The sequence below is a fragment of the Dendropsophus ebraccatus genome, chromosome 4, assembly GCF_027789765.1.
Source record: "Dendropsophus ebraccatus isolate aDenEbr1 chromosome 4, aDenEbr1.pat, whole genome shotgun sequence".
Taxonomy (NCBI): Eukaryota; Metazoa; Chordata; class Amphibia; order Anura; family Hylidae; genus Dendropsophus; species Dendropsophus ebraccatus.
Window position 1 is genome coordinate 17,534,531 of NC_091457.1, and position 13,136 is coordinate 17,547,666.

The 13,136-nt window shown below is 43.0% G+C and overlaps 1 protein-coding gene across 11 annotated transcripts in view; it reads left to right on the forward strand.

The window, feature by feature from the left end:
* SHANK2 (SH3 and multiple ankyrin repeat domains 2) overlaps nucleotides 1–12,769 on the forward strand; it is a 412,049-nt gene extending 399,280 nt beyond the window's left edge. For all 11 annotated transcript variants that reach the window (XM_069965179.1, XM_069965178.1, XM_069965182.1 and 8 more), the window contains 2 exons: nucleotides 1,068–3,447; nucleotides 9,456–12,769. In XM_069965179.1, coding sequence (XP_069821280.1) covers nucleotides 1,068–3,447; nucleotides 9,456–10,011 — 2,936 coding nt within the window. In that variant the 3' untranslated portion in view covers nucleotides 10,012–12,769. The remainder of the gene's footprint in view (nucleotides 1–1,067; nucleotides 3,448–9,455) is intronic.
* The last annotated feature ends 367 nt before the right edge of the window (nucleotides 12,770–13,136 follow it).

Sequence of the window (13,136 nt, forward strand, 5' to 3'; positions counted from 1 at the left end):
AATGATGACTGGTGGTTCCCCAGATGATGATATGAGTAGAATATGTAGTCCTAGAAAATGGCAATTCTGCTACTAACAAAATCAGACTTCATTCAGGTTACATTCACACGTTCCTTTTTTGCGAACCATATAATATATCCACAATTTTTAGTCTGTGATCCGCAAAAATGCCTCCATAATTGGTCTCTATTCGTCCGTATTTTTGCGGATCCGTTAACTTGGAAAGTGCTTCTAAAAAGAGGAGCAATGGTCAAAATAATGTCACTATCTAGAAGTATAGGTCCGTACTCTTTGCGGACATTACAGACAATCCCGTAGGCTTCTATTGGTGTGTCTATGCTGCTCAAGGGCGTGTCAGTATTTTTGCAGTACGGATACGTAAAATTAGACGTGTAAATAGGACAATAGAAATCTATGGCACTTTACTCACAATTGCAGATCCGCAGTCATGTAAATGCAAAAAAAAAAATATTTTTGTTACTGCAACATGAGAAAATGGTTTAAAAATATCCTGCCACTCTGTATATACAGTTAACATGCAAGTGTATGGGTCTCCAAGGTTACAGACTACAAACAAGCCCCTAGGTAGTCTGATCCTGCAGTCGCCTTCCTATCCCTGTGTTACTGAAGGGTTTGTGACACGTGTCAGATGATACTTGGATTTCTCCACCAAAACCTGTGTGACATCCAGTGGTATTACAAATCTAGTGCTACGGAAAAAAGGGGGGTTTAGTGCAACAAAAATTTGCCCCAAAAGAGGTTATTCCTTTTGCAGATCTGTGGCTTTTTACCACACATCTACGGCAGAACTCTTTAAGTGTCAGCCTCAGGTTTCTGCCTATAAATGTGTAGCTTGTCACCATGGAGACACATAGCTTTGCATAGGAGATGTATACACAAAATCTAAGATATTTTTAATCAAGACTATTTGCCAAGTTGCAGTAGAAGAAATGTGTGCAAAGTGCATATAGAATAACACCATAAAGGCTAACTCAATTTTTTTCTTATTTATTTAATGGTGTATAACTATTATAATGATCTTATACTTTGCTCATTGTGTTCTGCAGGGATAACTGAAGAGGAAAGGCAATTTCTGGCACCTCCAATGTTAAAGTTTACAAGAAGCCTATCCATGCCAGATGCTTCGGAAGATATTCCACCCCCTCCAGCAACTTTACCTCCGTCACCGCCTCCTCCATCACCCTCACCATTCAATTCACCCAAGTCCCCAACAACCCCAAGAGGATACGGAACCATCAAGCCCTCGTTCAACCAGAATACAGCTACAAAGTCTCCTTTACCGGCTGTGCGATCCGATAACATGGGAACGATAATGAGAGACAGGGGCCTGTACTACAGACGCGAGTCAGATAGGTTTTCATTAGACTCTGAAGATCTATACAGTTCCAAAATGGCATCCCAACAGAACTTTGTAACTAAGAGAAGCCAGTTACCCGAAAACCCTTACTCAGAAGTTGGAAAGTTAGGAAATAAAGGTATATTTGTGCCAGCTAAACCTGCCAGGCGAAAGGGTATGCTGGTCAAGCAGTCGAATGTGGAAGATAGCCCTGAGAAAACATGTTCCATTCCCATCCCAACCATCATCATCAAGGAACCTTCAACAAGCAGCAGCGGAAAGAGCAGCCAGGGAAGTAGCATGGAGACAGACCTGCAGGCCTCGGAGCAGCAAGGGCAACTACGGCCGGATGACTCCCTCTCCGTCAACAGCCCGTTTGCCGCAGCCATTGCTGGAGCAGTGAGGGACAGAGAGAAAAGATTAGAGGCCAAACGTAACTCTCCAGCTTTCTTGTCTACAGACCTGGGCGATGAATATGTGGGCCCAACACCCAGTCCTAGATTACGGCACTCCAAGTCCATTGATGAGGGGATGTTCTGTAATGAAGAGAGCTTCAAGCAATTTGTAGGCCCATCCTCCCTTATATTGAGCAGAACGGCCAATGCATTCGGGGAGGCAAACAATGTGAGATCAGCAAAGGGAAGAGGACAAGAAAACAACACAACAAAAGGGATTTCTGGAAATTACATGCATCCAGTTACAGGGAAGTTACTAGATCCTAATTCACCGCTGGCACTGGCATTAGCAGCTAGAGACAGAGCTATGAAAGAGCAAAGTCAACCCAGTCCTAGTCCCACAGAAACTGACAAGTCAGATCTCAACAAGCCTCTTTTCATTGACACGAAGCTTCGCCCTAATGCAGAAAGTTCATATACGGCTGCGGCTGGCAGTAGCAGTAGGCAAAACCAACGCGGCGTTTTAAAGAGACAGGAGACTGAAAGTAAACATGACACGGAACCGGCAAAGGAAGAAAAACGTCACGAAGATAAAAAGAATATGCTGATCAACATTATGGACACCTCGCAGCAAAAGACCGCCGGATTGCTCATGGTACATACGGTAGACACCACCAAAGGAGAGGATGTACTTATTGACAGCGAAGATGTAGAAAAAGAGGTCTCTCCGGACGATCCAACAACAACAACTCCAGCAGCAGTGCCGAATGATAAAGTAGAAAATGCATTACCCAAAACAAGTGATGCTGGAACTCCAGCTCTTCCCAATAAAGCCATTGTATCTGTATGCTCGGTGGATGAACCGGTCATCCTACCATTCCGCATCCCTCCTCCACCTTTTGCCTCAGTAGACGTAGATGAGGACTTTATCTTCACCGAGCCACTGCCTCCTCCTCTTGAGTTTGCCAACAGTTTTGATATTCCCGAGGACGTCTCTGCGATGCCACCAGCTACTCTGGCAGACTTGTTGATGCAGAGAAAAAATGGCACCCTCCCCCATGGTCCATACCATCCCAATGTTGCCTCTAATTCCATAGAAAGTAAAAAGCCTGGGGCTCTGTCGAACTGCCTGCCTGCCTCGTACATGCAACACCCAGAAAGTTTTGATAACGTGACAGACTCTGGGATCGAGGAGGTGGACAGCCGCAGTGGCAGTGACCACCACTTAGAGACGACAAGCACTATTTCCACCGTCTCCAGCATATCTACCTTATCCTCAGAGGGTGGCGAAAATTTGGACACATGTACAGTCTATGCAGATGGGCAAGCGTTTCTAGTGGATAAGCCCCCAGTACCTCCGAAGCCAAAAGTGAAGCCCATAATCAACAAAAGCAATGCACTTTATAAGGACGCCGTCCTGGAAGAAAATATGGACACTTTTGTTATCCCTCCCCCTGCTCCACCTCCTCCTCCACTAGGGTTGCAGCCCAGTATATCCAAAGCTGGGCAGCTAAGGACCTCCAAGTTATGGGGTGATGCCCCAGAGGTGAAAAGCCTAGTCATGCCAAGTCCCAAAGCCAATGTTATTAGTGAATTAAATTCCATTTTGCAACAAATGAACAGAGAAAAAGCCACAAAACCGGGGGAAGGATTAGATTCACCGACTGGGATGAAAACCGCAAGTCTCAGCACAAGGTACGGTAAACCCTTTTCTTGTATATTCACCACCATATAGTGCATTTATAACTATGGGCGAAGTTCTTGTATTCTTTAGGTTATAACAGAATAAGGGAACATATACTGCAAAAAGGCAATGTTACCAATGTCCATGGCTGTCCAGTAATGGTGACACCTCCATATCTACAACCATTAGGAGCCAGGATTGGGCTGGCCTAGTGGCACATAACCATATTGTATTTATGGTGAGCAAAACCTAACACAGTCCAGGGAGTGTCATTTGCAGCCTAACCAAGGACCGTGCACATAATAGAAGTGTATGCTCCTAGACTGAAATGCAGTCCAGGCTCTGGGCAATACATGGACTACAAAACCACGGCCATGGGTCCTATAATACTTGCAGTTGCAGGTAGTATACTGACTGTTTTCTACAGCCGTGTGCAATGGACCTATAGGTATATTCAGACGTGGTAAACATTCTGCACTGCAAAAACTCAAACTTGTCTCCTTATGATATGCCGCTCTTTCCTTTCCACTGTTGACAGCTCATTTTCTTGGTAACTGACCACCACTCTGCTGTAAAAGCAGTGGTCTGGCTGAAAAAAAAATAAAATATATATATATATATATATAATCATACTCTATATACAGTACATCTACATTCTAGCTATATATACACACCAGCCAGACCACTGCTCTGAGGGTATGTGCACACTACGGAATCCCGGCGTATAACCCGCCGAGGTCCCATAGGCTTCATTCTATGATCTGCCAGATTCTGCCGTACTCCCGAAGAATGAACCCGCTCATTCTTTGGATGGACGGCGGAATCTGGCAGACCATAGAATGAAGCCTATGGGACCAGTGGAGATGCGTGCTTCTGCGAGTGGGGGCGAGCTGTGGAATCCACAGCGGTTGATACCCCGGGATTCATTAGTGTGCACATACCCTCAGAGCAGAGTGGTGGTCGGTAACTTAGACAACAAGATGTCAACAATGGCAAGTTAGTGATGAGAGATGGAGAGGAGGAGGAGTTGTCACTGTATCTGGGATTCTGGGAGGACTTGCAAACTCTGGATGCTACCTAAGAGGCGAAATTTATCGCTGCACATTAATATATATATATATATATATATATATATGTGTATATTATTTTTTTACACACACAGATATGTATATCTAAAGAAATAGATAGATTTCTATTTATACACATATAGATATATATCTATATACACACACATAAATAGCCCACAGATACAAAGAGATCTTCAGACGTTATTCATCTCCTGGGTTTAATATGCAAATCCACAATTTGCCTATAAAAATTTTTTGTAAGACTTAAAAAAAAAAAAAAAACAGCTTCAAAGGCTGCATCTGTACTGAGGCGGTCGCTCTTCTCCTGGGAGTCTTCTCCATAGATGTCTGATGCTCCAAATCATCTACATTAAACTTTATACAACCTTTACAGGCCTGAGGGACTGCCGATACCTGAGCGGCCGCCGTCCTCTCTGCAGAATTATTATGGAGAATTTATTAGCTGGAAAACCATTGAGAACAGTGACAGCTACAGAGGGATGACACTATGGCAGGCACATGGAGACCGCCTTACCTACCGTACATCAGGCTGATTTGTTAGTGGATACAGCATTGACCGGGGGACTCCAACATAAAGGTGTACGTAGCGTAAGGGATATGGCGGAGCGTTGTTTTCCCAATTTTACATTCAGAACTTTGATGAAAGAACTTAAAGGGAACCTCACATTGAAAATGCCCTCCAATATGCAGAAACCATGGGATACCTTGACATTTTCCCATGTAATTCTCTGTAATTCCTTCTGGACTGAGTAGTCAAGTGGGCGGTCCTTCTCAGTTATCTTGGTGTAAGTGTGCATTTGGAGAGCTATCAATCAAAAAAATAGCTGTCACTGTTATATTTGACTTAGTGACTGCGTAGACCAGCGATCGGGAACCTCCCGCCCTCCAGCTGTTGCAAAACTACAATTCCCATCATGCCTGGACAGCCGAAGCTAAAGCGCTGATCAGCTATGTGGGCACTTGTTTGCAGTACCTTCAGGAGGCACAACCAATAGCGCTGCCCTGCCACAGGTACCATCACTGTATCCATTGGTAAAGGGGACCCCTCACTATATTTTGGGAGAGTAAACTACCAGCATGGCTTTATGCAGCGGGTTTAGTATCTCATTCTGCCCATTCTGGCATTCTTACATCTATATTACTGGAGATGGACGCTTCTCCAGTCGCTAGGGACACAGGTGCCTTATACTGCTGAAATGGAGAAATATATACCGCATGTCACTAGTTGTGCACAATAGTGCGGCACACTCCAGTATATTAAATGTAAGAGTGTGTGAATGGGCTAAACCTGCTACATAAAGACATGATGGTGGTCTAGTCTCCATAATACAGAGAGAGAATTTTTTTCCCATCATCATTTTTGGTTTTTAAAAAATAAAAATTCAAATTGACAATTACCCAGAATGGCCCAGTCTGAGGTCATATAGAATAGAGTGCAGCCTCTTGTTTTTTTTCTTTTTCTTCTGGTGTAGTGCACGTGCCTGAGCCTTAAAGGGGTATTCATATCAGAGACATTTATTTTATGGCATAGCCGGAGGTCTGCTGCTGAATAGGCTCTCTTACACCGTATAAGTAACTTTTCATAGAGATCAGGGACCATGATCCTAGAGATACAAGATATTCATGGTATATCCTGTGAATAGAAAATAACCCATTTAAAGGGAATCTGTCAGCTGTGATTCACATTTCAAACTGCTGACAAGCAGGGTCAGGTATTGAGGGGGGGGGGTAAGGAGGTGTTAGGGTATGAGAAGTCGGGCAAAATTTTTTATTAAAGTATTGTATTGCCCCCCAAAAGTTATACAAATCATCTATATACACTTATTACAGGAAATGCTTATAAAGTTCTTTTTTTTCCCTGCAATTACTACAAAAATTTTTTGCCGTACTTCTCCTTTAAAGCAGGTGATGCAGTTACTGTCTTAAAAACTACTTTTAAACTGGCAGCCCTGGGTCAAATGGGCGTGGCCTAGATTGTGTATGCATTAGGCTGGCACACCCTCTGTGCCCCTCCTCCCCACCCTCCTCATCATTAAGAATGCTCCAGGAAGATTTTCTACTATTCATCACCTGTGTCAGCACGGCACATGGGCTGGATCATTAAGGCACCTGTGTAGTTTTCACTGCAGAGGAATAGGAAAAATGGTGAAGAGGACGGGGAGGAGGGACGGAGGGGTGGTGCAAAGTCAGGGCACAGATACTCCTGTTTGGCACAGGGCTGCAAGTTTAAAAGTTGTTTTTTAGGACAATAACTGCATTACCTGCCGAACAAACCGCAGAACAGGTCTTGGATTAAAAGCAGAAGGTACAAGTGGTTTTGGGGGGGGGGGGGTCAGATTGTGGGTACAGAGTCGCTTTAAGCAAGGAATTTCAAGCAGAACCTGCCGTGTGGACTCCGCTTGAAATTTCTCCCTTAATCCCACATACCCTTACAGCTGGCTGCACTCCAGGAGCTCAGGAAAGCCTCTCACTCTTTGTACTATAACATAAAAGTATTTCTCTATTTTCTGGAAGCACAGCCAGATATATGAAAGGTACCATGTGTCTCCATGTCCACCTGTCAGCAGTCTGGGGGGGGGGTGGGGGGGAGGTAAATTGTAGCTGACAAAAAACCCTTTAAGGTGCCCATACATATATGAGCAGAGTTGGCCAAACCCTACCATTTTGGTGATACTGGCCAACTTTCCTCCAAGTAATAATGTTGGGAAATTGATGGATTGATTGTGACAGACTGTAAAGGCCATATTAAACGGCCCGATAACTAATGTAAGCGAGTGCAGATCTGCTAGATAAGCGCTCACTTACTGATCTTATTACACGGCTCTATAATCATTCAGCAAGGGCTGTGTGTATATATATATATATATATATATATATGTGTGTGTGTATGTATGTATGTATGTATGTATGTATATAGTTAGAGATATTTGTGCAGAGCCTGCTTTAAAAAAGTGTAAAATAATAACATAAATACTTACCTGTCCACACTCCCCGGTGTCTTCCTGGCTTCTGCTCGCAGCCGCCACTGGAACTTCAGAGCCTGTGTATGAAGGCACAGGCCACTTAGCCAATCACTGGCCACAGCCGTCTCGTCCCGGCCAGTGATTGGCTGAGCAGCCTGTCAGTAGCAGCTGCAGGGAGAAGCCAGGGAGCGTGGACAGGTGAGTATAAACATTATTATTTTTTCTACACAGTCATCAGCCAGCCATCACTATGTGCAACCAGTGGTATTTAGGCAGGAATTAACTACAACAATCATCCGATGATCGATTCATCAGCCAATCTTTGTATTTATTACATGGAGTGATAATCTGCTGAGTAGGCCTGTAATAGAGACCTAACACAGATCCTGAACATATACACATAGGAGAGATGAGAGGAACGGCTATGAGTGTGTGTGCAGCCACCTATGTATAACCAGCATGACTACAAAGCCCAGCAGTCAGTGGTACTAAGGTGGCGATACAACAGGCTCAGCACTCATATAGCTGGGAGCCAATGCTGGATTTTCCATGTGGCCATTTGCTGACATTATCCTTTGGCTGCATATTCCCCATTACAAGATGAGCAATGTGCTACTGTGCTGACATGGCTGAGAGTCCAGTATATATCATGTCCTTTATATTATATTTCTTAGGAAGACATTTTGCTTCTGTTTAATCAACAGTAAAAAGAAATATTATTATTATTACCAGTTAAATCGGAACCTTTTTGTTGCTGTCAGTATTAGTCCCTAGATGTCACGCTTATCCCTGATAGCTGGGATTTGTGGTCCCATACGGTCTCTGTAGCCCTGTGCTCTCTCTTTTTTTACATTGAAATAAATATATAAGCTCTAAGGTTTTGTTCACGGAACGGCCGGTCTCATTAAAGATCATCCTGCAGTACCGGACGGATGATCTTTAGTGCTGCTGAGTTCTGATCCGTGCGCACCCGCATCAGAGCTCCCCACTGCACACTATGGATAAGCGGCCGGAGCCGCTCGCTCCATAGTGTGCACTGACAGCTTCTCTGCGGCCGCTATTCAATGAATAGCGGCCGCAGAAAACTGACATGTCAGTTGTTTTCGGTGCCGGTAAAGATCCTGGCCAGCGTATACTATGTGTATACGCTCCCACTGAGATTCCATAGACTGCAAGGTAACGTATGTTTGTTGTTGCAATCGGCAAAAACGGCCGTAGTTTTACAAAAATATACGTAGTGTGAACATAGCCTAAACCTCTCAGGACATGCTGGGAGTTGTAGTTTTGCAGCCGCTGGAGAGCCTCAGGTTGGAGACAGCAATGGAAATGAGTTGTGTCAGTAAGAGCAGAAGTGACATAAGAGCCCAGACACAGACCCTCCCTATGTGTCACCAGCAATGATGGAGAACGGCCACCCACCATTCATTCTTGGTGATGGCTGACGGATTGGTGTTGTGCTGTATTGCCACCTAGTGGTCATTTAGAAGAGTGGAAATAAGACTGCAAATCACTCTGAGGCGGCCCTGGTTCTGACAGCCTACTATGGCAAAAGTTTTTTTTTAATTACAGTAACTCTATAAAGGGGTATTCCATATATATACCGCAAATACAGAACTATTCCTGGTGATAGGACACTGATCCAGGGAGTATTCTGTCTTATTGGAGTCAGGAAATATTTTTGCCCCTGGAATAAAGCAGTTGGCATCTGCCTGCTAAGGGTTTTGTGTTTTTTTTCCCTCTGGATCAATATAGTTAAGGGGGGGGGGCATGCTAGGAAAACCTAAAAACCAGGGATTGGTGGGAATCCCCACAGCACCACCATTTACAGATGGTCTCCTGTATGTTCCTATTCATCCACATATGCCTCATCTACTACTTTTCTCTCTTTTTGATACCCTTTTCTGATCACTGTGTATATATCATACTATGGTAAATGCTTCTCTAACATCTCCCTTTCTCTGTCTATAGGGGCTCAGATGCATTGAGTACTGTCTCAGGAAACAGAAACACCACAGTCACTTTCACTGTCCGTCCTGGAGCAAACCAGCCAATCACTCTGCAGAACAGGACACCCGACTACGACGGCAGGATTTCCGGGATGAGGCGAGCCCCAAGCCCTGTGGTATCTCCTGCTGAGATTGCCAGGGATATCAAACCTGGTCCTCTATCCGCCCCACCTGCCTCCATTTCTGATGTTTTTGTTCTACCAACTCCGCCCCCTACAGGAGATCTTTTTGGGATAAACATGGGAAGAAGCAGGTCGCCCTCCCCATCAATCTTACAACAGCCAATTTCCAATAAGCCTTTTTCAGCAAAGCCTGTCCACATGTGGACTAAACAAGATGTCGCCGACTGGCTTGAAAGCCTGCACCTCGGAGAACACAAGGAGATGTTTATGGACAACGAAATTGACGGAACCCACCTACCAAGCCTTCAGAAAGAAGACTTGATAGACCTCGGGGTGACGAGAGTAGGACATCGGATGAACATAGAGCGAGCATTAAAGCAACTCTTGGACAGATAGAAGTACCTCGTGTTGCCTCTTTGTTTTCCTTTCCCGACAGTAAAAAAAAGTTTCTTAAAGGGGTCCTTAAAAATACTTAAGGAAAATCCTAATTGAATTCTCTTTCTTTACTGCAAGTTTAAATAGCTGTACAGATAATTTATAAGCACAATATTTTAAGGAGATAAGTGGCTGGTCTACTGGGCAGCCTTTGTGCCATTTTAGTTGTAGAAAGAAAAATGGAAAAAAAAAACTTTTGTGATTTAATAATACTATTTCTGTGGAATAATTATTTGGAAAAAAAAACATTAGTTCAACCTTTTTAAAAGAAAAAAATAAAGAAAAAAATCCGCCTCATTTGAATGCATCTGAACCAGCTGAGCTGAGTTGTATTTTCTACCTTTATAGAACTTCTTCGCGGAAGAATGAATCGTCAGACGTGGGTACGGATAATGCAGCGGTTACCGATATATAGAGAAGAAATCAAATCCCTAATGGAAACAAGTCATGTATCCCTGTTTGGCGTCAGAGAGGCCTCTGCAGTGTGCCCTCCCCTCTCCCGCACCATGGGCCGCTCTGAGACTGGACGGGATTGTAGATCTTACGTGGTATTATTTTGCAGGTACTAATTTGTATCAAAAGTTTCAATTTATCATTGTAATAAAGTAAAAAAAAAAATACAAAAAACAAGCAAAAAGGTGTTTTACTTCAGACGGTTTCTGGTTGTTTTCCCGTTCTTTTTTGGTTTTGTTTTTTCTTTATTCCAGCTAGGGCAAAACTGTACAACCCACAAACACAAGTTTTTTATTTTATGTTTTTTTTTTAGTCCATTATTACATAGTGGAACTTCTCGACCCCATTGCAGAGTGTAGAAATGGTTTTTGCAGCCATCGTTGTCTTCCACTTTCAGAAGATATAAATCAGGAGGGCCATGCTATTTTTTGTATTGAATGAATAGGAGTATTACCTCTCTATAATGTGCCAGATAATGTTGACGTTTGCTTGCATTAAAAGTCATCACTGGGAAGAGAGGAGTATGGAAGACAATGAGATCCATACATATGCCTTCACGTTGAGTTAATGTCAACCCATCGCCTACACTCAGGAAAAGCAGCCATTTGGTTATTCTAAGCTGCTTCCCCTTGGCTGGTCATATGCATTAGATAGCTGCGTTCAGCTGACAGCTCTCTCCCCTGACTTCCCGTACGTGTGTGCTCGGCTGAGCCAAGCATGCAGGTGAATGGGGAGAAGGGGGTAAGCCACTGTCTGACACTTAAAGTGTATCTCCCCTGTGAACCAAAGGATCAGGTTATCAAGTGTCCTTTCTATAGGATAGTCGGGACACCGAAATGGAGAAGCTCCAACTGTTGCAAAGCTACAATTCCCATCATGCCTAGACAGCCGAAGCTTTGGGGAATTGTAGTTTTGCAACAGCTAGAGGGTAGAAGGTTCCCCCATCAAAATTGACAGGTTCTTCCAATATTCATTTGATGCGTATGACCGCCTTTAGACTCCATTGATTGCCCCAATCCAGTAGATCAAGCGCTGCAGAATCTGTTGGCGCTATACAAATAAATATTATTATTAATATTATTATCTCTGTGGTAGCCTACTATTTGCTGAGCCAGTTCACTCCATGCCTCAGGGTTTCTAGTGAATGTATAGGCCATACAATAGCCCATAGTCTGCTTTATTGTGTGTAGGTGATGGGCCAGTGTTGGACCAGTGAGGACCCTCGAATGGATGTGTTTTTATTTTTTCTTTTAACTTGTATATGTTTTTTGTTTTTTTTTTTTTCAGGCACCTAACACAAATCTGTATTTACTAGAAACACAATGAACATTTAAAGAGCTACATATATATATATATATATAGTCTATTTTTACATGGTGTCTGAGATAAAAGGATGTATGGGGCGTCAAGTGATCGTCCATGTTTGCTATTTAAAAAAAAAAAATATTATAAAATCTAAAAAAGAGTTGCCATAAATGCTTCTAGTGTATGACCTGTACGGCTGTCAGTTCGGCAGGTTTCAGGCCCGCCCTGGTTACACAGCAGCCGACAGTGACCACCGACCCACCGCCCGCTCCCCTAGTAAGCAAGAAAAGATGGGAAGAATAAAACTATGATAGTGAATGACACGAGCAGTCGCTGGGGGACGTCGGGCTTAGAACTTTTTGTTAAATAGTGTAATTTAAGAGACTTTTTTTCTTGACATATCTAGTTTATGTAATTTCTGTGTATACAACACCAAAATTTTACAAAAAAAAAAAAAATTATCTTGTAAATTGTGTAAAACTTGCACAGCTGCCAGTGACGGAGAAATTCTGTGATTCTCCATGGGTTATTTTGTTATATTCTACAGATGACTAGGTGTGACTGTTGATTTATTACATCACAGGGGGAGGGGCTTTTATTTTCTATCCCTTCTGGTGATCATTTTTTGGGAAATCTACAAAACTTTTAAAACTTTCAGTTTGGATTCAATCACATCAGAGCCAGCACTTAGCACAGGTGCCCCCCCCCCCAACAAAATGTTTCTTTAAGGTGCGTCTGTTTCTCTAGTTTGTGTTACCGCCTGTGTTCACATTGTTAATGTTGCTGTATTTTTTGTGCTTTTAATTCCGATGATAAAGAACAAATTGGAACAAAAAAAAAATTCAAGCTAATGTAATTGCACTTTCCCCCCCCCCCCCCCCAAATCCTCAATACTATTGTATGGCAACCAAATTACTGTAAGAAATAAATATCATATTGCACTAAAATTGTGGCTCTGATTGCAGACAAAATTCTGTTCTTTTTGGACTCAATAAAATGATACCAAGTTGCCAATCCTCTCGAATGAATGATTCTTAAATCCTACAGAGAAGGAGGGGAAAAGGCTACGGAGTACATAAGATTGCATTATATGGGAAGGAACTGAGAAGGTGGTTTCCATCCTGCTACTCGAAAAACATTATAGGACCATTGTCACCCGGGAGAATTTTGGTCAGTATTTACTACCACTATCGGTATACTTAGGTGATGTGAAGAGCAAAAGGCATCAGCTGTATTCTGTTTCAACCCCATTAAATTGAACCTGTCTTCTGAAATCCCAAACAGCTGACACATTTAGATAGCTGTTAGGACAAGGAGACACTTTGTAC